Source organism: Hippichthys cyanospilos, chromosome 21 (assembly GCF_059441005.1).
Source record: "Hippichthys cyanospilos isolate Australia breed blue-spotted pipefish chromosome 21, RoL_Hcya_1.0, whole genome shotgun sequence".
In the NCBI taxonomy this organism is placed as follows: Eukaryota; Metazoa; Chordata; class Actinopteri; order Syngnathiformes; family Syngnathidae; genus Hippichthys; species Hippichthys cyanospilos.
In genome coordinates this window covers 7870506-7897930 of record NC_142389.1, presented here as the reverse complement: position 1 = coordinate 7897930, position 27425 = coordinate 7870506, and the positions used below count along the sequence as shown (strand labels likewise).

At 38.1% G+C, this 27425-nt stretch overlaps 5 protein-coding genes across 8 annotated transcripts; 3 read left to right on the top strand and 2 right to left on the bottom strand.

Moving 5' to 3' along the window:
- Positions 1-478: 478 nt before the first annotated feature.
- mbpa (myelin basic protein a) lies at positions 479-8566 on the top strand. Of its 3 annotated transcripts, XM_088404779.1 has the most exons (6): positions 480-713; positions 1773-1868; positions 2143-2169; positions 2390-2410; positions 4026-4109; positions 6040-8566. In XM_088404779.1, exons 1-6 carry the CDS (start codon positions 609-611, stop codon positions 6088-6090), a joined length of 384 nt encoding a protein of 127 aa, XP_088260905.1. In that variant the 5' UTR covers positions 480-608; the 3' UTR covers positions 6091-8566. The 3 variants fall into 3 exon arrangements, with proteins under 3 accessions (XP_088260907.1, XP_088260905.1, XP_088260906.1); XM_088404781.1 differs by lacking the exons at positions 4026-4109; positions 6040-8566 and adding an exon at positions 3063-3140 and having other exon boundaries at positions 479-713; XM_088404780.1 differs by lacking the exon at positions 2390-2410 and having other exon boundaries at positions 488-713.
- zbtb22a (zinc finger and BTB domain containing 22a) lies at positions 7634-12928 on the bottom strand. The gene is made up of 4 exons (XM_088404778.1): positions 12580-12928; positions 11914-12132; positions 10833-11550; positions 7634-10320 (listed from the first exon to the last, which is right to left on the bottom strand). Exons 2-4 carry the CDS (start codon positions 12118-12120, stop codon positions 9281-9283), a joined length of 1965 nt encoding a protein of 654 aa, XP_088260904.1. The 5' UTR covers positions 12121-12132; positions 12580-12928; the 3' UTR covers positions 7634-9280.
- A 578-nt stretch (positions 12929-13506) lies between these two features.
- Positions 13507-19455, top strand: LOC148406446 (sodium channel regulatory subunit beta-1-like). Its single transcript, XM_088404635.1, has 6 exons — positions 13507-14641; positions 14738-14904; positions 16512-16749; positions 16870-17011; positions 17103-17177; positions 17874-19455. The coding sequence occupies exons 1-5, from the start codon at positions 14596-14598 to the stop codon at positions 17170-17172; spliced, it is 663 nt and encodes a 220-aa protein (XP_088260761.1). The 5' UTR covers positions 13507-14595; the 3' UTR covers positions 17173-17177; positions 17874-19455.
- A 162-nt stretch (positions 19456-19617) lies between these two features.
- Positions 19618-24245, top strand: LOC148406445 (sodium channel regulatory subunit beta-1-like). The gene is made up of 7 exons (XM_088404634.1): positions 19618-20040; positions 20718-20801; positions 20886-21052; positions 21140-21377; positions 23183-23324; positions 23635-23721; positions 23869-24245. The coding sequence occupies exons 2-6, from the start codon at positions 20753-20755 to the stop codon at positions 23702-23704; spliced, it is 666 nt and encodes a 221-aa protein (XP_088260760.1). The 5' UTR covers positions 19618-20040; positions 20718-20752; the 3' UTR covers positions 23705-23721; positions 23869-24245.
- Positions 23726-27100, bottom strand: naxe (NAD(P)HX epimerase). 2 transcript variants are annotated; one of them, XM_088404633.1, is made up of 7 exons: positions 27037-27100; positions 26317-26499; positions 26133-26241; positions 25949-26059; positions 25773-25883; positions 25561-25708; positions 23726-24565 (listed from the first exon to the last, which is right to left on the bottom strand). In XM_088404633.1, the coding sequence occupies exons 2-7, from the start codon at positions 26487-26489 to the stop codon at positions 24360-24362; spliced, it is 858 nt and encodes a 285-aa protein (XP_088260759.1). In that variant the 5' UTR covers positions 26490-26499; positions 27037-27100; the 3' UTR covers positions 23726-24359. The 2 variants fall into 2 exon arrangements, with proteins under 2 accessions (XP_088260759.1, XP_088260758.1); XM_088404632.1 differs by having other exon boundaries at positions 26968-27099.
- Positions 27101-27425: the final 325 nt, after the last annotated feature.

Sequence of the window (27425 nt, the reverse complement as noted above, 5' to 3'; positions counted from 1 at the left end):
TTTTGATTATTTTTCCAAAATATTGGCCAAGGGATGGCACCCTCCTGGTACTTTGACATTCTGTCACCATCTGGGTGAAATTTCAGCTCTAGGGCGTCTTCTTTCAATACTTTCCCTTTGATGTGAAATGCCTTTGACGAAAAGCTCGACAAATTGGACCAAATACCGCACAAGGAAAGCTTTCTATTCGAATCACGGTCCAAATTTTGAAGTATGTACCACGTGTCTCAATCATATCAACCGGGATAGGCGCCATCTCACCACTGATCCTAACCCAATTCAGCTCACTGATAAGACAACTGAGGTCAACCCCATGCGCCCTGTTGACCCCAAGGACGAGCAGGCAGATGGGAGAGGAACAATGGCCCGACCCATACGGAGGGCGGCGGCGACTGACACAGCCACTGTTGCTCCAAAGAATGCTTGGAACCGTGCCAGCGATGGACCTCACCCAATGTCCCATAGTGCAACTGGACTGATTGGGCGACACCTTCAAGAACCTCGGAAGAGCGGCAAACAAACAAGCAGTGCGCCACAGTCTTTGGGCCTGAGCGGGCTGCCGACAGTTTGGAAGAGGAAGAACCCCAGCAGGGCTCGGCGCAACTTGCATGGCTACCGCAAGCACCTCGGGGACTGGCAGGAAGAAGAACAACCCGGGACTCATGGATTCTTTTAGCAAGATTTTTGGAGGGGACAAAAAGAAAAGGAGCAAGGTGCGATAAATCAACAAATGAATACTGTATATAGTTTTTAAAATGCTATTTCTGATACAGCTCTTATGGCAAATATATATATATATATATATATATATATATATATATATATATATATATATATATATATATATATATATATATATATATATATATATATATATATATATATATATATATATATATATATATATATATATATATATATATATATATATATATATATATATATATATATATACACACACTCTACTCTGTATAATAATGGCCAATTTGATTGATTTAAACCAATCAAATTTTCCTTTTTATAGAGCATATTTGAAAACAACAGGATGATCAAACATCTGAACAAGTGACTCATTAAACAGCAAAAACAGTCAATCCCAAGTACTTATTTACAGTATTTTTTTTCATGAGTATAAGGGTATAGGAGTGTCTGAAAATAACTGGCACATTCAATCCCAAAGACGTAATTACACGTCTTTACAGTATAGACAGTTGATCTCATGTACTTATTTATAGTATTTTGTATTTCAATCGAGGTAAAGGTGAATCTGAAACTAGCAAAACTAAAACTTAAAATTTCTAAGATGTATAACTAAAATTACTGAAGATAAAAAAAATAAAAAAATTGAATATCATAAGTGTAAAACAATGCAAAATACAAAATATTACACTTTTAGTGTGAAATAATGACTTTCTTATAATCTCATTATTTAGTATTAATATTATCATTATTTCTTATAAGAGGCACTTTATTATTGTTGATGATTGCATTTGTCCTTGCCTCATACTGGAAGTAGTTTCAAATATGTTGCTCTCTGTAGCTTTAAATAGACACGATGCAGTAGTTTTACAGATCAATAAAAACCTAAACAGGACATATTTTATTAAAGGTCTTACAGCACATGAGATTTTAATAAATAAAGCAAGAAATATGCCTTTTATTGTAGAGTCAAATGTAGTTTTCACTCCTATCGTCGTGATATTTTTCAAATGCAGTCTCATTTGTTGAAAGATTCCTGCTTTTAATGACACCTAACAATTGTCGTCCCTCAGGGGTCATTCCGGGGTCACCTGGCCGCATCACCCCAGCAGTCCTCTGCCCGTCGCAGGACCAATGAAAATGCCGTGGTTCAGTTCTTCCGCAGCATTGTATGTTTATTTCTCCATTAAGAGCTAAAATGAGCATGAGGCATATCTTTTTAAAGACATTACTTTATGATCATATTTAAGACACAATATAAATGTAGTGGGCAAACAAGGCCTCCCTGGGGAACGGCATGTATTTAAGATGCAATAACCATGCCATTTGAAATATGTATATATATTTCAGTAAACGTGGTTGCTGTATTATATTAATAGAAAATGATTGTTTTATTGTTAAAATGGTCATTAAGTTATGTTGTCGTTTCCGGTCACTTCTCAGGTTTCCTCACCTCGTCCTAAATCAAAAGTAAGTGAATTATTTATTGTGTTTTATTAATAATCTCAGATTTCCAGTATTTCATTAGTTTTACTTTTTCAGGGCAGCAAAAAAGGGAAACATGCTGTAAAAGGAAATGACTCATGTCACGTCCCGAAACTAATCCCAGTGATTGGAATTGTGATTTACTGTTATCCGAGGGAGAATTGTCTCAAAATTGCCAACTCATATTACTGCTCTCTTTTTGCAGTGGAGGGAAATCTTTCGCTTGGTATGTCAACATAAAGTCGTTTTCTTAAAATTAACTTTTTCTTGCGTGTGCGTGATTTACTGCGATGTTTATGTTGTCCAAATGCATGCTTTGTTTGCAGAGTGTTGCTAACATCCAATCTCTTTTGGCCACTTTACTTTCCTCCCTACAACATGTATTTTCTTGTATCTATAAGAAAGCAGAAGAAAATTACACAATGAAGTTGTATTTTATGAAAACATAGGGCAATGAAATATAAATATAAAGTTTTGTCAGTTTGTGCTTGGAGTCAATGGACATGGCCACTAGAGGGCAGTATAGTACAGACAAACAGCCACGCACTGATTCAAGTTAACGAAAACCTAACAAAATAACTAAAACTTAAAATAGAAAAAAAGTTTGGAAATGACATATAAAATAAGATCAAAGGTTATTGAAAACGATAAACTACAATTTAGATGTTAAAACTGACAAAAAATGTAATTTTGTCTTTATTATTGACGTATTTATTTTATTACAGAATACTCATTACACGAAAACTCACACAAGCAAATTGTGTAGAAGTAATTTCCAGCATATTTCATCGACTCACCAATAATGCCAGTAGCTTCGTCTTTTTTGTGGATGTGCTCCAATTGCAATTTTAATTTGCCCTTGTTTGCTCCCAACCCAGAGTGACAATCTGCTTCTGGGTGACTTTGAAACCGCTCAACTCTTTATGAACCACAACCGGTAAACATTTTCTCTCAGGGTCGGCTGGCCTACAGTACATCTTGTCATTTTTCTCTTCTATAATTTCACACTTCTCTCTCACTTCAGAGGACTCATCCATCCATCTGCATGTTCTTTGTATCTTCTCACGTCAGATGTCGCCTTGTACTTGTGATGTGACACTGACTGACTTCCTTCCATTCGTTTTCTTTCTCCTTGTAGGTTGCTGTTGTCTCACTGTGAGCCCATATTAGTGTTTATTGGGAGTAAATTATGGACTTATTTATTATCATGAAATTATGATACATCAGTATTGTTTGGTTTCATCATACATTTTCCTACTATCACTCTATTATTGTTCCTTTTCCTCACAGTGAGTCATTTAGGGCCATCTGAGTTGTCATTTGGTATTTTTCACATCATCTTACATCAGAAATTCATGAAGACAGTTTCAGCACACTGCTGCTGATAATTCTCCTGTTTTCACGTGTGGATGTACACAATGGTCTCTTCACCTTTTGGCTACAGTATCAATATAATTGTGTTCAAATATTACATTTATAATAAGTGGAAAAAGTAAGTGAATATCGCTCCCTAAAAGTTTTCTTCTAAATAATTGCTTATTATTGCCATCTGACGAAAGAAAACCATTTTTGACAAAATGAAACTCCTCGATGCATGTCAACATAGTACCGCGACAAAATAGCAGGAAAGCACTATATTTATCTAAATGAAGCTCTTCAATTCACCACGATTTTGTTCCTCTGCTTCGTAATATCATAAGATGACAAAGCCCCTCAACAACAAAAATAAATATGTAAATAGGTAAATGTTGAACCACAAATATAAGAAAACGATCTCACATCGGTTCTCCATGGATCAAATTCAAACTGAAAGATGGATCTTACGCGCCATTTTTTTCTAGGCTTCATCACCGCGTGCAGAAAGCACAAAGTCACCAGTCAGACGACGCAGGGAGCAAAGCACGCTGTCCAGACTCTTCAGCCTGGTGAGAACTTCCTGACAGTTCCATTTTTACCCCCCATCTGCATTCCAAATCGATATTTTCAAAAGCGAAGCTCATGAAAGCTTTCCAATCTGTTTGTACCAGTGACGCTCTCATCCCAAATCTGTGAGTAACATAATGGCTAAATATGATCCCTCATTTTGGCTGCCGAGTCACAGTATCATGCCATTATACTTTTTTTTTTTTTTTTGCACATTTACCAATCTAATGTGTAACATCATCATGTCATTTGTTCCATTTAGATGAATCCCACTAAATGTGAACAATTTTGACAATCACATCTAAATTTCATGGCTTTCAGCATTGTGTTTGACAGTAAATTTTAATGTGCCTGTAAAGTGAAAATCAGAGTTTTCTTAACTTGACAACCTTGAGAAGTTTAAACAATCCTGTTATATAAGAATGCTTAAAATGTAGCGCTACTTTGTCCCACATTTTCATTGTTATCATCTTCATTATGCATACACATCCTTACACATTTAAACAGTGAAAATCTATCCACTTAAAGGGACAGTGTGTAAGAATTAGACCGTTTTTCATTCAAAAGGAATAAATTAAATGATTGTAAATTTCAAAAACATGCAAATGAATGTCTTCCTAATGACCAACGGTATGTTTTAAATAAAATTGTGGGTCTAGTTATCATTAAATGACATTACATGGGGGGGTGGCACTTCTCCGGAGGCGGCCATGTTTGTTATAAGTACAGACAATGGTACAGTAAATGCAGCACCTCCTGCTGTCTGTAATGAAAAACAGTCTTGATTTTGTGCCTCGTTTCCGAAGTCCCAATAGATTTTGCCCACCCCATTATTTTGCAGCAATTTTACGTAGGTCGCATTCCGACATCTTGTTTATTTTTTTTAGTCCAGCAAGCCAATTGTTATGGTCATGATAATGTCAATCAAACAGATGTCATAGCAATTTATACTATGAACCAATATAATAGAATTGAATGTTTACTTTCTTGTAACATCATACCGAAACGAGAACTACTTTTCCGGCTTCTGCGTTGATGAATCATGGGAAATGAAGTCTGATAATAGAGTCGAGCTTTCTGACCATGCGAGTCCAAAGTGGTACAGCAAGATATGTGCGCCACTTGATAAAAAAAAAAATAAAATAAAAAATAACAAGCTAGCTACGTTGGAGCAGCAAAAGACAGCTAGTACAATGATACCTCTCCTTACTCGTTACAAAAAATTCAGCTCACGAAACGCCTCAGCAGAAAAATATTTTCTTCAGTAACGAAAAAAAATTCAAGATACGAAAGGCGACATTGTTGGAATATGAGAAACGAGACACCAGCGACAACATAACTGTAATGTAATACGTTATCACAACCCGGGATGTCTACCGGATTTTTTAGTTTGTGATGCATGTTTATGATTCATTAATATACTGGCTTGCCCACATACAAAACAATAGTTTTTTGTGGTCTTTCACTTGTTATCTTTACTCATTTTATCCATACTTCCTCCCCAACAATTTACACTAACAAACATAAAATTGATATTAGCTACGGCTAACATTGTACATATTCACATAAAAGCACATATGTAACAAACCACTTTGGGCTGTCATGTCTGACGTTAGCATTGTTAGCATGTCATTAACATTTTAGCAATGTCATCAAACAGGAAGCACGTCGCATGAACCCAAACTATCTCACCGACACACCAGCACCATCTCAAGGCCAACATATGAACTGCATTCATATTGTCAACTGCTAAAATGTATATGATTAATTTAAAGGGATTTTTTTTAAATATTCTTTACCATATATGTTTTATTATTCACTAATGTAATTCTAACACGTACTATTTTTATGATTTCACATTACAAGTCCTTTAAATCACCGCCAGTGGTCTCAGGTGATAGAAACTCAGTTTTACGCATTCTTGTCCCCTAGGGAGAAACCAAGTCCCGTCCACCCCCCAAACGCTGGAGCACCATCTTCTGAGCTCTCCTCTGAGGCCCACAAAATGGAATCAAAGCAGATGGGTCAGCATGACGGGGGAGCAACACACGGGGACGCGGCAGACTCACAACCAAACGACCATTGCGTGTTAACATACTAACACTCGGACGTGTGTATCCACGGATGGAGACGATCTCGTCCAAGTCCTTCATAGCTGTTCAGGTCGTTAAAAAAAAAAGCTTTGAGTATATCTTCCACTGTAAAAATCCTGATTTGATTATCATAGTCTGATGGTGCTAAATTAATGTTTGTAAATGTTTTCTATATTGTATCCGTCTTGTGTTGTCGGGCTTTGTATGAGTGGTCTTGTGTGCATCGCGACTTTCGATAAAAACACTCAAAAGGTGTGCTTAAAATATTGTTAAAACGTAGGCAGAATTGTAATTGTTTCACTTCAATGATTAATCATGTACAGCCAAGTCAAAAGTGAATAGATGTCGTGAACACGCCCTTTTTAATTGCACTGTAAGTGATATGCTTATTGTTAGTTTATCGGGTTTGGAAATGTTAACTTTTTGTGTGGTTTGCGGAAAAAAGAAAAAGTTTGTTGACCCGATGGTCTGTTTGCAAGTGCTTCAAAGAAGGATTTAGGTGGAAGAAAACATGTTTAATGACTAGGAAGGACACGTAATTTGATGTTTTTCTTTGTTGTGAATATTATAATTTCAATGCGCTTAATGTGTCAGTTGAAGAGAAGGGCATGTGCTGATGTTACATTGCTAAAAATTGACTTTTTTGTCCAAATATTTATAAAAGGTTGAATGTGCGGCCTAACTGAAATATAACCACCACTTTACCATTCTCTGTTGATAATTAATGAAACTGAAGATAATATTAAATGTTCTTAAGTATTACAAGTGTTTTTACATTAATACTTTCATTTTAGAGTATTGTATTACCGCAATATATAAATCTGACATTAGTGCTGTATGGTGGGACGAAGTCTACAATGAAACTTTGCCTTAAAGTTAGCTCAATGCTAACACACAATGGGAAACTCCATAGGCGGGATAACGAACAGCATAGGTGCCCTAACTCTTTAAACAATATACATTTGAATGGATAATATTACTGAAAATAATTAAGTAGTTTATATTCTACAGTATATTTACATATCTGTATGTATTTACTGCTTGTAGAAGGACACACACCAAAAGCAACTTAATATCCAGTGAACTGAAGCAAAAAGTGTAGCAAAATGTTCAATTCTTTTCCTAGCAATAATACCATTTTGTTGTTAGAAGAATATCATTTTTTTTTTAAAACACATGACATATTTGTGATTTTTTTGTCTTGTTTGCCCAGTCATTTCATTTAGTAACATTTTTAAAATCTCAACACAAACATTCACTCATTCGTTACCAAACCGCCGACACAATATACAAAAAAAAAAAATCAAATAAAAATGTACTTTCATTCAATGTCATGTTTCTGGCGTTCACTATAATCTGGCAGATTGAGTTTGGAATCAAAACAAGATGAAATGTGTGTCGTTTGATGAAATGCTAAAAATACACAATGCATAATCATTTTACACTGTAAATTTTAATGCAAAGGCACAGTAAAGGATAATTACACAATGAATAGAGAATGAAGTAAAGATGAATGAGCATTTTTTAACACACTCAATGGCTACATTAGGCACAATATAATGGGAGCCCATTTCAAAACATAAACTTGAAAATGGTTTTAATTAAACAGAGCCTTTACTCAGGGTACAATTTGATTGCCTTACTTAGCAACACAAGAACAGCCAAATGCACAAAAAGTCTTTTCTAAAATCTTTTCTGGTAGTATGCGGTATTTGATACCACTTTTGTATTGGCTCTATACCATGAAGGTGTCCCTAATGAAGTGTCCACTGAGTTGACATTTTATGTCACTGTAAATGTTTTTTTTTAATACATATACACAGATATTTTTGACTTTACAAAGTGCAAAATAGCATTGAACAGAAAAACAATGTTGCATTTGTTTAGATTTTATGTTCCACAGCAAGCGGAAGGCAAATAATGTGTGCAAAATGTCGGTTTAAAAGATTGAAGAATCGTTAAGAACAACAGTGCTTTTTAGAAATGTACTTAAGTGCCTTAAAATTCTTAACAATCCAAAGTATTTTTCCCAAAATGTAAGACGTTAAAATACCCATAAGCCACTCCAAAACGTCTTCTCGTAAGTTGTGCTCGAGGGTCAGCATGTCAAATCAACCAAGAATACTTTCAAGTTTGTTTTCTTTTTATTTCGAGGTGGAATTGCAAACACAGTTTTGGCACACCATGCGTTGTCTGTCAAAACGTGTTTCTGCACAATTTGTGTTGAAATATTAAACATGAATGCTAGTCTCATTAGGACATTTTGCATCAGATGTCATATGTTACATGGTTTGTTGAAATAAAGATTAACAACGCATTTTGTTTGATCTTTTAACTTGAGATTGATAATAAAAACATTGAAGGAAGCACTTGGCCTCATTTGTGTTTTTTCTGTTGCCTCTTAATAGTCAGAATCAAATTTCTGATTGCAAGGCAAGACAAAAATAATATCAGCACAATGGCGCAGAGGTGTGATCTTTCGTTTGTTGAGGTTCAATTGTTGTTTCAAAGATATAAGTGGTCCTTTCACTTTCAACTACAAAAAACAGTTTAAGGAAATATTCTTGATTGATTTTACATAGAGGCCTATTTATATACACTGTTACAAAATACATAAAGGAACCCTAAAGTAAAACGACACAAAACTGAATGAATAAGATATTCTTGTTTAATTCTGGAAACCCAATTTAACCAAAAGAGGTCTACATTTGGAGCCACGGTCGAAAGTGGGAAAAACTCACTGTATTGGCTGATCCAACTTTGATGTCATGTCCTTAAAACAAGTCAAAATGGGGGTCAGTACTGCGGATGGCCTCCATGAGCCTGTATGACCTCCCTACAATGTTGGCATGCTCCTGATGAAGGATCTCCTCCCAGGACGCAAACCCCCTGAAGACTGTGTCCTCGATTGGATTTAGGTCTGGGGAATGGGCTGTCCAGTCCACAGCTCCGCTTTGCCCACAGGGGCCAAATGCACCAGCGTATGGTCTCAGTAGGGCTCTGAGACTATCATTTTGGTACCAAAGCTAAGAAGCGTTGTTTCAGTGCTCCCTTATTTATGTTTGCAGTGTAATGTAATACTACTTAGCTTCACTGAAGCTTTCTCCCGCCTCTTCTTTGTAAACGTGACCGCCAATGTCCAAATGTTGAGTTCTTAGTTCATCCACGATCCCAGACACACTTCCTAGGAGGCCACCCATCCCATCCTCCATTTCCCCATCAAAATCGACTTCCTCCACTTTCACTTGTCCTCCCATTGACAGGAAGGCGTCCCCGCCGTCGAAGGCGTAAGCGTAGCCGTCGTCCATGTCGGGCCGAGCCGAGCCGGCGCCGCTGTCGGAGGAAGCCATCCTCTCGCATCTGGCTTGGTGCCTCAAGAAGCTGTCTCTCCAGATGACCTTCTTCCCGCACACGCCGCACTCATAAGGCCGCAGCCCTCCGTGCGTCTTCAGGTGCTTGGTGAGGTGATGTTTCATCTTGAAGGACTTGTTGCAGACGGGGCAGCCGAACGGCCGCAGGTTGAGGTGCTGCATCTTCACGTGGCGATCGCGCATGCTTTTCAGCGTGAAGGCTTTGCCGCAGTGGCAGAAGTGGACTTTGCCCGAGTAGGGGGCGCTGGCCATGGTCACAGAGGATGACGACGACGGTGTTGGCGGGGAAGGGGGCGGCGGCAAATTGGCCGAGGGGGGCGGCAGATGGCGAGCGGGGGGGACGCTCAACGAGGAGCCGCCCTGCACCATGCCGGCGGAGGGCCAGCCGGCCTCCGAGGCGGCCATGGTGAAATCGGGCGACGCGGGCACCAAAGGCCTCTGCGAAACCTGGCCCGTCCCGTCTTCGATCTCGTCGTACGTCTCCGAGTTGAATTTACCCTCTGCGAGGCACTGAAAGCTCTCATCTTTGCCGAGCGCCTCTCCCTCCTGAGGTCTGGACTCCTGTTGAGACCAGGGACCTGCTTGCCACTGCACTCGGGCTAAAACGGCGCAGGGTTCTCCCAAAGGGCTTTCGGCTTTATGGCAAGGCGGGACACTGGACAGCAGCTGCGCTTTATCTCGCGCGTCCACCAAACTCACCTTGGCCCGTCTTGACTCTTCGTTATCGACTAGCATGGGTTGCGAGTCACCTGGACAAAGGAAGAATTCAAATGAGAAAATATTGAAGTGACAATGCAATGAATCGAGAAACAAATTGCATTTTTTTACACTAATGGATTTTCATCTAAGTTGCATAATTTTACGCTGTGAGGAAACCAGAGTATGCAGTAATATTGGGAAAACTCCACAGAGACGTTTCAACAGACACAGGAAGCAAAGGCGCCAACCACTATTACAACCTGCAGCCAATTTAAAAATAAACAAATAAACATATTGAAGAACAAGACCAAAAAATGTTGTGCAAAAATATTGAAGATTTTCCTGAATTGCTTAAAAATTTCTTGCTATAAATTCCCATAACAATCACGTCAACAATTGCTTTTGTATACAGTAATCATATGTACAAAAACATTTTTTTTATTTTTTCCCTTGCATAGTTAAATAAGACAAGACAAAGTAAAAAGAAAATCAAGTTATTGTTTTTTTTTCAACTTAATGGAAAATAAGAGCAAAGCTTGAAAAAGCATGCGTTTAATCTTACCACAATGACCCGTTTGTACAAATCCTTCCTTCTTCTCCGCTGCTTCTTCTCCGACTCCTTCGTCCGCCTCCAGCTCTCGCTTCTCATTCTTCTTCCTCTGTGGTGTTTCACCGCCCTCGGCGCCAGTGTTCTTTTCGTTCTGTCTGTCAACAACCTGCAGAGCTCCCCGAAGCTGACATCTGGGTTTCTGCTTCAATAACTCCGAACCGGGACCATTGTGGGCAAAATGGTCACTTTTGCAAGTCTCTTCTGAGCAGGCGTAATTGCTCTCTGCGTATGGGAGGGCATCCAGCTGGGAGTCGGCCAAGTGCTGCGCCGAGGAGGTCCGGGAGCCCCCCCACCTTGAAAACTGCTGCGGGCGCCTCCAAGTAGCTAACGGAGGCAAGGCGTCAGGTTTAGCCTCTTTCCGTCGCCCCTCTCTCTCGAGATACAGACAGTCGGTGCTGCTCGGTGACTGCTGTCTGGATGCGCTGCCGGCGTGAAGCGCCGAGGCATCCGGAGGGGTAATTTCCGCAGAGGGCCGGGGTCTTTTTAAAATCTCCGTGCATTTATCCACGATGTGCCACATCTGGAGGAAACTAGCCACGGTGACGTAGTTGACGATGTCGTGGTGAACGATGCTCAGTTGGCCCGTGTACGCGGAACTGAGCACGCTTTCAAACGCCACCGGGTCCATGACTGACGGGAGGGAAACGCTTGTCACATTCTTCAATAATACCTAAAGAGCAAACAAAACAGGTTAGGGTTCTCTTTCTTTCTTTTGGGGACAACCAAACATACCACAATAACAGCTCTCTATAATAGGAAAGTAGTATAATAGTGACATTGGCTTGTGTGATTATGACTGCTGATAAAAGCATCACATTTAATTCTGAAGTATTTTTAGCAAATTATCTTCTCATAATCAACCAATGCTTCAGAACACTTTAGACAGTGCTTCACAGTGCAGATAGACAGTGACCCAAAGAATAGCATGAAAGCAAATTTGTCTCATTAGTTTTAATCCCTTAAAAACTGGGCGACATGCAATAAACAATCTTTTGTAATCGTGTACTGTTTACATGATTTTGGTCAGGCTTACCTGGTCATGAAAGTAAGGTGATGATGCAGCGAGGACACATCGGTGGGCTTTGAACACTTTGCCTTGCACATGGATAGAGAGGTCACACAGCCGGCCCTCTTCTCGCTGATGATTCAGGTTGTCCAGAACAGCAGCACGCACAGATGGGAAACACACCTGTACAGTCAACGCTGCTGGAACAGTTGAAGCGCTGGGGCTTGGCTCCATTCTTACACGATACTATTCACAGAGGCATAATGTGAGATATATCTTATTCGAAATACTCAGTAATGACCAAAACCTCTAATTATGTCACATTTGCATTTATTTTTGAGTTCATAAATGAAACACACTGCCTTATTATCTCTCTGTCACGCAACAAATATTCTTACGTGACTCTGCAGAATAGTAACCTCCAAACTATCGTATGTTTACTACCGATACACTCACCACTCTGTCATGGGTAGAGAACACGTATTGCAAAACACGCCTGTTTTTAAACAGCATGTTATTTTGATTACCAAGTGTAAATACGCATAGTAGGCTAGAAAACATAATTCTATGAGCAAAAAGCCGTTTTGGAATCTAATATAAGCCGTGGCCTGTTGCTTTGGCGTATCTATTTTATTTTATTATTATTTTTCATTATCATCAACGCTAGCTAGCTGCTTAGGTATTTTCACTTACCTGTGCAAAATCTTTAAGATGCACTTTATTTGGAATACGTCGCGTCTTTTGGCATACCGGTATGTCGTGTACTTTTTTTTGTCGTTGTTATTTAAAAATACAGAAATGAAGCAAGCAATTAACGGTATCTTATTTGTGACGATGGTGCACTGATGCTAACTGGCTAGCTAAAGAGCACCACATTCAACGTCCTTAGGTTTCAATTTAGGAAAAAAAATCTTCACGAGAATCAATTTAAAAGGTGTGCAAGATTATCCGCCTTGGATTATTTTTTATTGTTGTGGTGAAAAACAAACGTAAGACCGACAAAACACACTCAAGACCGACAAGATGTAGCCAATAGCCATTGGGCCACTTCTTCTTTTTTATTTCGGCAGACTGGACTTGCCAAGTGTGTTACTGCCTCCCACTGGTCAGATGACGTGATGCACATCAACCCAAAGTTGACTTTGCGCAAAAATGCTTATCTCTCAATTAAGGCATTCGAATATGCAAAGAAAAAGTTGTGGCGCGTGTTTTGAATGCGTCCTCCCTCCTCAATTTTGTAAGGAAAGAGTAGCAGTTTAATATTGCTTTTCTATATCTGTGTTTTTTTTTTTAATTTTCCTGCCTTGAAATTAATTAATCAGAAAAATAACAACAGGGTTCTAAATTCGCTTTTTGAGTTATTTTCATTTTTGTGTGAAAGTAAGGTCGATTTGAAATTAGATTTGAGTGCTAGATTTGTGTAAATGTGTATAGCGTGGATTAGATTAGTCACAGACAATTCTCTTGCTACTGAACGAAACCATTACATTATGATACAGTAAAGATCGTATTTTTTAATTAATCGGGGGGTTGTTTTAAATCGTTTGGGGATAACAGAAAATAAGGTCGACATTATGACATTCGGGAATGACAAGGGATGGAGCTACTGGGTCAGCGAGTCCAGTCAGAAGATTCTTAAAGGGCCAGTGCGCCTAAATATCGCAATACTGTTTTACAACTATCATATTTTTTCTTGTAATATTGAAATAATGCATAAATGAGATACTTTGTAGTTTAAATTAGGCGACGAAAAGGAAAATGATGAGCAGTGGAAATTTGAGGACAAGAAACTGCTGTCGTTGACGTGCATCGGTCATTTTTACCGCAGTACATCTGCAGCATCAACTGAGGCAGAAGTGCTGCTGTGGCGCAGCATAAGGCACTGTGATTGTACCAAGGACGCATCTTTTGTGGCTTTTTTGTCTTCTCTGGTGGATGATGGATTTGGGTGCGCGCCTGCAGTTTGATCTGCAAAACCAGCGCGACCGGGAATTATTTCTTAGACGCAAGGACTCATCAGATCGCTGAAATTTCACGTTTTCCATCGTGGGAGACGACGTCACGTTTTCCTGCGGAGGAGACTTTTAAAGACGTTAGTAAGCGAATAGATTTAGATGAATATCTTCAGCATCATTTCATTTTCGTAGATTAGTGTGGCAGTACGTAATGCATAGTCCGTTTTTGGCAGCGGTTTCTCATACTAATAACTCGTAATATCTTAACGTCTGTAATTTGACAGCATTAGAGCTAAATTAATCTATTTCCAGGCTGGTGTAAATGATGTCAAATCTCATTTTAACAACCTCAGGGCAAAGGTAAAAGAATCTCAAGGTGAAATACCGGACGACACTGTGAGTGCATGGATTGGAATGTTACACGTGCTACTTAGTGTAAATAAAAGCAAACGTGTAAACTTCAGCACATTGATCGCAATAAATAATATAGATAGCAGGAAACTAGTTGAATTGAGCCAAAGAAGTACAACCGATTATATATAAATAAAGGCCTATTGATAGATATATTTTGCACATTACAATGCATGAGTAGCTGTTCGGATGCACTTTATTGACGTACCTTTATATTATCTGCAGTATTATTGAAAGAAAAAAATAAAAAAAAATTAAAAAAAAAACATATAACGAAATAGATTAGGCGTGTAAAAGAACCTTTTGAGACCCCTCGCTACAATCTCAAGCTACAGTCTGTGACATGACTCCTGTTCATGTACTTCTTTTCCTCTCCTGCACAATCCTTGGTAAGATTCTCCCTGGTTTCTTGTTTTGGCATTAATATTTCTTAAACAACCGCAATGTGGATACAATCAGAGTCCATTGTTGTAACATGCAAACAGTGCAACAGTGCGATGGGGCGTGTGCAGAACCGGAATCAGACACAGAAGCAGTGGTGGGCCAAGGCTTCAAACTGGGCTGCCTCTCCTGCAAGAGGAGGAGTGAGGTCAAAGCCAGCGCCACTGTGGAGTGGTACTTCAAGCCCAAAGGAGAGGTCGACTTTGTGCAGGTGAGGGAAAGCTTCATTGTTGGGGCGTATTTATTTTAAAGAGGCCTGTTTGTGTTTGCGCATGGATGCAATAAGCCCGGATATATGATAGTTCTCAGATATCAATATCTTTGACACACAGGAAGTGTTGACCTTGTGTGCTGTCCTCTGTTTGCTGTTTGATAACATGCCGGGAAAATAATGGACAATCGCAGGGCAGTGTAAAGCATGACTGTAGGTAAATGATTAGACCTTGATGAAACGTGATTTCAAAAGTAATGTCTATATTTGAGATTTACATATTAGTGCCCTGTTGGGATTTTAAAACCATCTGCGTTTCCATGATGTTTTTTTTTTCAAGAAATAGATATTTCATTATTAAAAAAAAAAAAAAAATAAATCATTGTTTAATTTTGCACTTAATGACGGAACACTAACATTGTGTGTAAATGTCCCTTTGAATGTTTTTGGAGAATGTGATGACAAAAATAACATGTTCAAGATATTCTTTACTTATCTAGCCATTTTCAGCAGTATTTTTTTGTCTATACTTAATTTGATGACTACATTATTTTCCATGTACAATTAATACCTTCAAAAAGACAGTTTGCAGCTAGCGGTCCGCTGAAAATGACATCACACTTACTCAAGGCTGAGGTAATGACGAATCGTGGCTCGGTTTGCAAAAGTCACGTGAACAAACCCAGAAAACAGGTGTTCCGTGATTGGTCGTTACTTGAGCCTTAAGAATTTGTGATGTCATTTTCAGTCGACAGCGAGTGTAAAAACATGTTTTTTAGAGGAATTAATTGAAAACTAATATCATTTTCAAACTAATTATCAACAAAAGATTAGTGTTTTACTGCTGAAAATGAAGAAATAAATTTAGCAACTCTTTAATGCAGAGGTGTCCAAACCTGGTCCTGGAGGGCCGCTATCCTTCATATTTTTGACTTTGTATTACATATTATGTAATACATATATATGTATATATATATATATCATATTATATAATATAATATATATATATACATATATATGTATTACATAATATGTTTCTATTTAAATGTTCTTGGAGAAGGCAATATCTAACCAGAGTAATTGTTAATGCTAAATAAAACACTAATTGTTAACTAAATCTTTATGATTGATGGCATTAGACGTCAAAAATCTACGCTTACTGAACTGGCAGTGAATAAGTGGGGCGGCCCACACTGGAAGGACGCAAGGTGATGCCAGGAGCGTTGTGGATAACTCCCGGAAAAAAAATTAGGATTAGCATCTTTTTTTCAGGCAGTTTGATGCATTTTTTTTCTTAGACAAAACTTTAACCTATATAAATGCTGTAAAAAAAAAGAAGTAGTAAACGGTTGTTAAGTTTTTTTTATATTGTTTTTTTCCTTTTGTCAATGTTAAAAAGGATCGTTTTTTTAGTTATACTTATACAATTTTTATAGCTAATAATCTTATTTATGGTTGGCGTAAGAAAGCCTGATAAAATTATAAGACATGTTGTCTAGACAAATGGCTGCATTTAAGTCATATTTATGGATTTGTTTTAGTGAAAGTAATTCAAATGTAAAGCATACTGAGCCTATGTGTGATTCCAAAAATTTCTGCGCCGTTAGATCTACAGCTACAGTGAGATGGGCCCCACTATCGAAAACGAGCACTTCTTGGACCGTCTGGATTGGAACGGGAGCAAAAGGAGCAACGACATTCAAGATGCGTCCATATATATTCTCAACGTCACTTTCAACGACTCAGGCACATATCGTTGCTTCTTCAACCGCATCCTCAGCTATGAAAACTACGAGTACACTACTGTCGTCAGCAAAGTGGTCTACCTCACCGTGGTGGAAAAAGGTACGCCACCCAGCGCTGCAATTGGAGTCTAAGCATCGACGGAAAGTCAGGAATAGTGGAGTTTGGTTGTCTTTTTGGAATTTTTGTGATGTGTCACCTGTCTTGCATCCCTACACGCAGCCACCAGAGGTACAGCCTCCATTGTGTCTGAAGTCATGATGTATGTGTCCATCATCGGCCTGCAAGTGTGGCTCCTTATTGAGATGATCTACTGCTACAGGAAAATAGCAGCAGCCGGGGAGGAAGCTTTAAGAGAAGCTGCGTATGTATATATTGTATTCATTAGAAGATATTTCAAAAAAATCACAAACTTAATTCGAGTATTGTTTTTCTTTTTCCCCCGTTCCTTCCAGGAATGCTGAATATTTAGCAATAGCCTCAGAAAGTAAAGACAACTGTGCAGGAGCACAGGTCGGAGAATAACCAAGGTATGTTCAATACAATCACAATTTACAACAGAATTTTTTTTTCACAAAAACTTTGGGACTACAGGAGGCTTCTTTGTTGACCAATGGATGCATACTTATTGACATAAAGTTTCAGACCATGATGCTTTGTTTAAATTTCAAATTGCAGTTTTTTTTCTTGTTACCTGTATTGAATGTGCAGTTTGTTTTTAATAAAAACTATTAAATGTGATTAAAATGATTAAAAAGTTGAATATTTTCAACATTTATTTTAAAACTTGATTGTCAGAAACTCACACCTATTAAAATAAGTGTCAGTCACATATCATAAAGTCAGATGAGCCAAATTAAATGAGTTTTTAAAGTATCATATTAGTGCACTGTATTGAATTAGCTAAATTCAAATATTTTAGCAACAAGATTTGATAAAAAAATAACTGACCCTCCTCTGCCAGCAAAGAGATTCATTCAATCCCAAAGACGTATTATTACGTATCTTTTAAGAGTCGTACTTAGCTACTTACTTACTTTCTAACCTATTTACTTACTTTCTAACTTTCTTACTTTGCATACTGACTCATTTATTTTTCTAGTGTTATGTAAAGCAGGGTTGGAAATTGGCAGTGAATGAGTTCATTTTAAAACCTTGATTGAAACACCCGTCCATTGTTTTGGGAAATTCTGTTATTGTATCTAAAGTTGTGTTTTCATTTTCAGGCTTCCAATCTGGACTCCAAAGCTCCCTCCTTCACCTTATTAAGTGCATGAAAAACAACTTACGGCTTCATCTCAAGTCTTCTGTTTGATCTTTCCCTTTCCTTGATAAAGACCTCAAATATGAAGCACAGGGAGACAGCATGGTACCAACACTGTAAAAAATGCTTGCAACGCACATGAGCAAAGCTGCACCTGTATGAGAAATCCATTATGCATTAATGAGCCATTGTTTCAAGTCATCAAAAAGTAGTACATAGACATACTGTATATTTATATAAGCTACTCCTCAATACTGCATTGGCCAGTAGGACTTTGGGGTTGTAAAAAATTATCTTGACTTGAAAAGATAAAGCTGTGATAAACCTCAGGCATGGCCTCAAGAAAGGGGGTCTCCATTCTCTGGCACTGGATGTTCACGCCCTAAACAAAAAATGGAGGGCTTATAACTCTTGAGAGAAAGCCAAGAAGTCATGAGGGAAGCATCTTGGAGTTGTAAAAAAAAAAAAGTCTCCCCCTCTAGAAAGAAATCGAGCACAGGACACTTAACAGTTTAAGATGTCTGCTTGGATGTCAGGCCCTTGCCATCATTGTCACCCGGTCAGCGTATCACCAGCACTGTGGGTTTGGGCTTCACCAAGCAACTCAGTGGACACGCCTTCATCTGAGAAAAAAAAAACAAAAACACACACACACACAGGACTACTACATTCATCCTTTTCTCATTATGGTTGGAATGACAAGGATACTGTGGTTCAACCTACCTGTACCCCCTCAATACTCTATGACAAGTCAGCAAAATATATTTAATCATAAACTGGAGCAAGTTACTTTAAGCGCTCTCTGTGAAACATACCAAAAGTATTTTCATATTTTGTGAATCTCTTTGTCGAGTAAAATTCTGATTTTTTTTTTTTTTAAAGAAACTCATTGCAAAATGATCATAAAACAAGTCAGTTTTAGATGACATAGATATTATTAGGAGGGTGTGCACTTTCTGTCAACCGCTTACAGCATGAGTCAAACCTTCAATAACTGGAGACTAATAAAGATTAGTGAAACTCACTAAAAGTGAGCAGACGTTTCCGTTTTCCAAATAGAATAGAAAAAGGTTATTATGAGTGCACAATTACAAAGAAAAGTTGAAAATGTGGGATTTTTGTTTTTGTAAAGGCTATGGAGAAAAAAAACCACGAGTTCACAATGAATACATTGCGAATGCAAAAGAAACTCTTCATGATATTGAACAAAAAAATAGTCCTGTTTATTTATTCACAACGAATGCAGACAATTGAAACGGCAGCAGTTTGAAAGGTGAATTTTGCCATGAACACATTATAATAGTGGCATTTGTTACTGCTTTGGGTTCATCTAAAGAAAATTGAAAGCTATCATTTTTATAGCTCCTTTTCAACAGATTTGTAAAACAAATGAAAAGGAAGGCCAAATCTGGCTCGGATTCTTTAAGTTTAATAATGATAAGTCCTAGTTGCTCATGAATGATTTATTTCCTGTTTTGAAAATCCTGTTACTAATACCTTGTTAGTGCAAATGTGTACTGGCTGACTATAAAACGTTACCTTAATGACAGAAAATGAAATTCACTTTCTTTTTCCTTTTCAAACGAATCAACTCATGTTAATAATTTTATTTTTATTATATTTATATTTTTGGGTGGGAACAAATTGATCGAAACGGAGCCAACCAACCCCGCCCAAATGGAAATTTCTTAAAGAGACAGTACACCGCACGCTCACAGCATTGCTTTTTCTGTAAATTGGAACGCTATCTTTAACATTGAATGAACTATACGCAAAAGAAACAAACAATAACACGTTTTTGATACGTCCAGACAAAACAGGTAAAGACGTGGTGGAATACAACAGTGCAAGTGCATTGACCGTTTACCGCACTGCATCAGTGGCATCCTGTGTGCCGAGAAGCAGGCGTGCTTCTGTGGCGCAGCAAAAACGGTCCACGGAGCACAGGACGCATCCCTTATTATTTCTCCGGAATTGTTTGCGCTTTCGGAGATTAATCTGCTATGCGAGCGCGAACAAATACGTTCTATTGACACCCAAGGAGTCCTTAAATGAATGCAATTCCACCTTTGACATCGTGGAGGAGAGGAGCAAATTTTCATCCCAAGGAGGCCTCAAAATTGACGACAGTAGGAGAAAAAATATTACATATTTTCAGCTATTTTAGAGCTGTTTACTTTTCGTCTTGTGCTTGATTATTAGTTATGTTGTCCATTACCATCATACGTGGTTATGTGCGTTTAAGGTAGATTTATTGTTACGCGGGTTATAAAAACCGATTCATGTATTGTGTATTATTCGATTCCATTAGAGATAAGTGCATGTATTCCCAGGCAGGTGGAACAATGTATCTGTGCGTTTCATCTTAAATACCTCAGGGAGAATCTAATAGAATTTGAAGGGGAACACTGTGAGTCCTCACACGGATAGTTTCTTTTTCATTATATTTTCAAAATAAGAACAGAAGGAGCCCAATTGAATTTGAACAATTTAGCGCGTTTAAATGTGTCTGCTAGCAGCAATAACTACTGGTGATGAATGCTACAATCAATTAGACGGTTGAATTGAGCCGAAGAAGTAAAACAGTTGGGATATTACAAGCACATTAGGGTCTCACATTGGCCTGTTTTTTACATTATAATACATGCGTAGCTGTTATGATTTATTTATGATGCTAGATTGTGCTTTGTTGGCCTGCAACTTTTAAAATCTGCAGCATTATTAATGTTGATCGATAACTGTCGAATGATAAAGTAAAAGAAAAGAAAAGATTAAGCGTGTAAAAGTAATTTTCTAACTTTTTGAGGCCCCTCACTCCAATAAAAAGCTCCAGTCTGTGACATGACTGCAATTCACATTCTGCTCCTTTTCCTCTCCTGCACATTGTTTGGTAAGTTTCTGTTTTATCTTTACTTTGGCTTTAAATAACCTCAATGTAAGGAGTAATGGATGTGTATTGTTGTGCTGCAAACAGTGCGCCAGTGTGATGGGGCGTGTGCTGAGGTAGACTCAGACACAGAGGCGGTGGCGGGCCAAGGCTTCAAACTGGGCTGCATCTCCTGCAAGATGAGGAGTGAAGTGAAAGCTAGTGCCACTATTGAATGGTACTTTAAGGCCAGAGGAGAAGTCGACTTTGTGCAGGTGATGAACTCTTATTAGAAATCCGGTGAGTGTACTGTAGTCGATTGGTGGGAGTTATGAACCGCCTGAATGTCACTTTGTCATCAGATCTTTACCTACAACGAAATGGGCCCGATTATTGAAAATGAAATTTTCATGGACCGTCTGGATTGGAACGGAAGCAAGAGGAGCACCGACATCCAAGATGCTTCCATTTATATTCTCAACGTCACCTTCAATGACTCGGGAACATACCGTTGCTTCTTCAACCGCATCCTCACCTATGAAAACTACGAGAATACCACAGTTATCAGCAAAGTGGTTCACCTTAACGTGGTGGCGAAAGGTACGACAATCTGCTGTGTCCTCAAAACAACAAAGTAAACAATTAACGATTATTGTCGTAATCGACGGATCGATGGATATGATGTTTAAATGTTTCTCCGATATACAGCACATAAACTGAACTAATATAGATGTATTTTTTTCTATGATTTGGTTCGAAACATGGCAGAATATAGACAGTCAAGTTGATCATAGTTTTCTCAAAATTAAAGCTGATAATTGTGAATGTTTCATTTCAATTCGTGGTAATCAGTCTGTGAACTGTTAATAGGATGAAATTCAGATTATTTGGGGAGTATCAGATCTCTCGATGATTCATTGATGATCAAAAATAATGATCAATTCATTTGATTGTCGATTAGCTGGCCATTAATTATTGCACCGATATAATTAACTCTATGTGAATGAAAAACAGGGTTCAATTGCATATATTGTGGAATACGCTTAACCCACACTATAAGACCATTTTGATGTTGCTTTTTGTAATGCAGATGAATTTACTGCTTGTGTTTGTTAAAGAGGAAGTCAAGCCCCAAATTGTTTAAGCAATTATTTATTCTATGTAGCACGACTTGTAGAAACACTGTTTTTGTCCACCTCAGGGTCAGGTCATTGAGCCACTTGCTGTCGACTGAAAATGACACAGAGCTGCACGATTATGGCCAAAATAATAATCACGATTATTTTGGTCAACATTGAAATCACAATTATTAATCACGATTATTCATCATGTCTTGTCAAACATGTCTACTTATTGCCCCCCCTTTTTTTTTTTAAACAAGCAGTATATAAACAAGGCTTCAAGGCTTGGTAATTACAAAGAATAATAATAAACTAAAACAAATCAATCAATCAGCTTAATTAATTGTGGTAGCTAATATCGTGATCGCGATTAAAGTTCGATTAATTGTGCAGCCCTACATCATAGTTGCTCATGGTTCAGGTACCGATCTATTAAGTATCACCTGTTTTCTAAGCATGGTCATGTGACATGCACAGGCTGAACTGTGATGGACTTTTATCTGAGCAAAAAGCACTTATTGTTTTTCAATGCGTAGTTAATTTTGACTGAAAATAACATCAAAAACTGCTCAACTATTGACATAACTCAGAAAAACAGGTGAGCAGTCATCGATCGTACCTGAACCCTAAGCAACTATGATGTCATTTTCAAGTGGCAAAATGTCCGCTCCCTGAAAGAAATAAAAACAGGTTAATTTTGCTGCTTAATTCATAATCCACGAACACGTTATCAAAATCAAACTGCTGTGTTTCGACTATTGGGGGCTCACAGAAAATGAGCGTAAAAGAAAATCTTGGGGTTGACTTTCCCTTTAAAAAAATATGTATAGGAAGAGAAGTTGGAAAATGTTTCACAACATTGAGAGAGGGAAAATAAATCACTAATTGTAATATTTTTCCCGAATCTTTCAACCCTAATATGATTGATCTCATGTGTATACATTCCGTAATGCATAAAAGGGTGTGTAGTCAGCATCGCTGCAGGATTGCTGACAGTGTCCTAGTATGCACTTCAGTGCAAAGTTCTGGAAGAAATTGCTTGCAGATAAACGTTAGCATGAAATGCTGAACTATTACGACCTGGCATTAAGAGCTGAAATGCACATTTCTGCATTCAGTCGCACTTTCATTCATATACTGTACTGTACGGATTTACAGTCATCAAAGGTACTTTATTTTGCATTTGAACTCATCTTCTGCAAAACTTGTTCCTGGTTATAAGAGTCATTCGGAGCCAAGTGTGGAATTTGTGTCGTGCTACCTTTCTCGTATCCCTGCGCGCAGCCACCAGAGGTACAGCCTCCATCGTGTCGGAAGTCATGATGTACGTGTCCATCATCGGCCTGCAGGTGTGGCTCCTCATCGAGATGATATATTGCTACAGGAAAATAGCAGCGGCCGGGGAGGAAGCGTTAAGAGAAGCCGCGTATGTATATGTCACAATATACTCAAACTATATAAATATACTCAAAAGCAATACTATACTTTAGATGTTTTAGCTATAATTACAAAAGTAAATGTTCTATTAATGTACAATTAATCTCTTTAAAACACCTTTTTGCCACTTGCTGTCAACTAAAAATGACATCATGTGTTCAAGGTTCAGGTAACAACCAATTACAGTTCATCTTGTGAATGTCACATGACCAAAAAAAGGCTACATATGTTTAGTATCTTTTTTAAATGGTTAACATTGTGATAACTAAATTACTACATACTTTGTTATTTCCTTACAGGAATGCTGAGTATTTAGCAATCGCCTCGGAAAGTAAAGATAACTGTGCAGATGTGCAAGTTGGAGAATAGCAAAGGCCGGTTCAAAGGTAATCTGATTACAATGTGTCCCGCCACAAACGTTGCCTTTATTTGAAAGAAAATCTGCAAACTGAGAATTCATGCAACCATCAACCAGTATTTAAATGCAAACTAATATGGCACAATTGTAATTGTAATGCAATTTTTACCCCCAGGCTTCTCTTCTGGACCAAACTCATCTCTTTTGCGCACCCCGCTAATTGCATGAAACCAACTTGGGGAGTGGAACAGACTGCATCCTCATCTCAAGTCCATTATGCATTAATTAGCCATCATAGACTGTAACTCACATTTAAGTATTATGTTGATATTCTGTATCTTTATATGACATGCGCAACACTGCCTGTAAGACTGTTGAAATTATGTGAGAAAGCTTTTTACTAACTCACGGTGTCAGATACAAAAAAAAAAAATCCCAACATGTATGTTGTTATTTATAAAACAGAATGTGGATCGATTGTCTTTTCAATTGACTTGCTGGTACATTCAGTGACACTTTCAATGTACTAATAAAAAAGGAGAAAATTCACGAGTCAGCGGTAATGTGTGGGTGTTAAAGCGTGTTAAGATCACGTGAACAACTTCAGGGTTGATGAGTCAGAAAAAAACAAAAACAATCTAAAAATGACTAGCAATTGGGAAAAATTCAATCTTTTAATTTTAGCACACAGTCAGTGTCGGGGTAGCGAGGCAGATTAAGTTGGTACTTCCTCTCCAGGGCCGGGGGCACGAAGCGGCCTCCCAGGAAATGATGGCGCCCCTTAAAAAGAGTAGCAGAGTTTTTGGGAGCGGTCAGAGAGATGAGCGTGTCGGGCTGCAATCCGTCCACGCTCCCCTGCTCCACATCCCAACCTTAAAAGAAACCAAAGGGCAAACTTGTCAATATTGACAATGATGTTAGTTTATATCAGAAAATATTAGTGATTATGAACTGACATGGCAACACAGTGGTTGAAATCTCATTGGACAACAAATTTGGAACACTGGAAGCGGTGCATGCTTTTTTTTTTTTCTTTTTTTTTTAATCGCAACTGCACATTTAAGATTAAAGGTAAAACAATTACCCAACACTAAATATAACCGATAATTATTATGATCCACATTCATGCCAGTTTTTTGGAATTCTGACCCAAACCACCACTCAAAAAATACAAAAAAAAAAATTGTTTTTGTTTTCTGCCATGTCTTAGAGAAAAGTATTATATGAGGAAATGTCGTTTTTAAATACAGGGGTGGAAATTAAACATTTTTTATTCGATAAAATACTCAACAAAATAATTGATTATAAACATAATACTTAACTCTTTCAGTCCAAATCGTTATTGGAAAAGGCAACCTCTAGAGTGCCAGCCGATTTTTAGCATTTTCACTCATCTTTCAAGGTCGACAGAATATTTGATATGTCTATGTAAATAAAGGTGGTATCATATGAAAGATTAATATCCATTCCTTAATTAGAATTACAAGTATGTAATGTGCTGTAGGTAATGTATGGCTCTATTCTCCACCGTGAGCAACACTGCCATCCATTGGTCACAGTTCATCACTACAGCGCTCAATTGGCTTAATATTAAAATAAGCACGAGTCAAGGGTGTCAGCTAACCCCTTTTGCTTTAATAATTAGTTAACCCTTCTACAATAAAGTACACACTATGGCTTTATTCTGTGTGTTTTTTCCCCAAAACATTTCATATTAATCATTGGAAGTTAAGGTACGTGTTTTGTGTACATTGTAATTGTCTACGTTTATCTCATGGGAAATGGAAGCTAAAACAAAAGTGTTGCATTTTATTTCTGCTCAGTGTAGATGAATATAATATTCCAGAGGAAAAGAATAAGGACAGACCTGAAGGGATGTCGATGCTAGCAATAGGGACTGTGGTCTTCTTCAGGACATCAATGATAGAACCGAAAGGCTCTCGCACCGCCCCCTTAAAGCTGAAGCCGAAGATGGCGTCGATGACCACATTGAAGGCCTCGTCAACCACGGTGGACTTACAAAACAAATTAAGATGTCAGATTTTAGCATGGTAACCTTTGACTGAAGTACAGACAAACCTCAGGCATCTCTGTAAGAAATGGGATCTCCATTTTCTGGCACTGGGTGATCAGACCCTGGAACAGTGGTTTGTTGGGCCTCTTTGGGTACAGGATGGAAGGCTCGTAACCCTGAAATAAAGATGTCATGAGAAGTCTAAAAATGTCTCCCTCAAAAACAAACAAAGGAGACTTACAAATAGTTTAAGATGTCTGGCACAGACCAGGCCGTCTCCTCCATTGTTACCCGGTCCACATATCACCAGCACTGTTGGTTTAGGCTTCACCAAACAACTTAGTGGATATGCCTTCATTTGAAAACCAAACGGACCTTTTAAAATCATACGACTAACCTGGAATGAAAAAGACATTGTGGTTTACCCTTGTAATGGCTGTAGCACAACTGAGGCCTGCGAGTTCCATCAGCTGATCCACACTGAAACCGTACTCACTGAAGAGCTCCTCATCAATGCGCTGGGCTTCCTCTTGCCTACAGAACAACTAAATTAAGTTTAAAAAAAACAAACTAAAAAACATTGCATTAAATTTTCTCTCTCAAACACACCCAAGGTATTTGATGCTGTGGTCCATGACGGAAGCCTGTCTGCTAATGTAACAGTCCTTGTGATGAATGCTAGCCGAAGGTGACAGCGGGCATTTCCCTGTTTGTGCAAAGACTGCTGCGGCCCGTGAGGTCACCAGGAAGCCGATGCCAAAAAGAGCCCGCACACTCAGCATTCAGATGGTCCTGCAATTATACACATCAAATGTGATTCAGCCACTATGCAGTCACGGACTACTAACATCGCAGATCACACCAATCAGCATTAAACTTCATTTTAGAGACAGAAAATGCAAATATCCTTCAATGTGTTACAGCTTAGTTCCAAAGTGGAAAGTAATGACGCATAAATACTTAAATCAAGCATATCTTGCTTGAGTCAACACGAGCCATTCGCAGTGTGTTTAATTTTCATTTCTGTAAATATTTTTTGTTTTTACTTTCAAATAAGTCCAACAATTGACACATCATTGTATGTGTACACTAGTACTTTTACTTCTACAGAAGTAATGTGCCACATCTGGAAAATATTGTTTGAATGTCAATACGAAATTTAAATAATCAAGGCAGTTGCTGGAAACAGCTAAAACACTTCGCAACATAATGTTGCAACCTCTAATGACAACTGGAAATTAATCAAGATTAGTAACTCACCAATCGCACGTCAAATTTTCGTTTAACATGCAAGACTTTTACAGAAGGCCAGGCATTAATTCAACTTACAAAAGAGACAACACACAGGGCGATGTTGTCAGTCTTTCGCCCGTGGAAATTAGTTACTTCCGGGTCAGGAAAGGAAGAGGGGGGGCGGTGTGTACATTTCAAAATAAAAGCTTTGAAGTCGTTTGAATTCAAGTCAAGTACAGATAGTGCCTGTGAGAAATCGTCATTATTTAGGATAATGCAGTGGTACATGAGAATTTCCTGGGGGAAATATTTTTAGAGTGTGTGTGTATAGAACACATTTATCAAAGAATAAACAAATTGGGAGTTTCATTTTATCTTAATAAAATACATAGTTTAGCGGTTCGTCTGTCTTCCTTTCAGGCTAGAACAAGAAAATTAATATTACAAATAGAACGAAGCTCCCAAATTTGAGTATAAAATTCTAA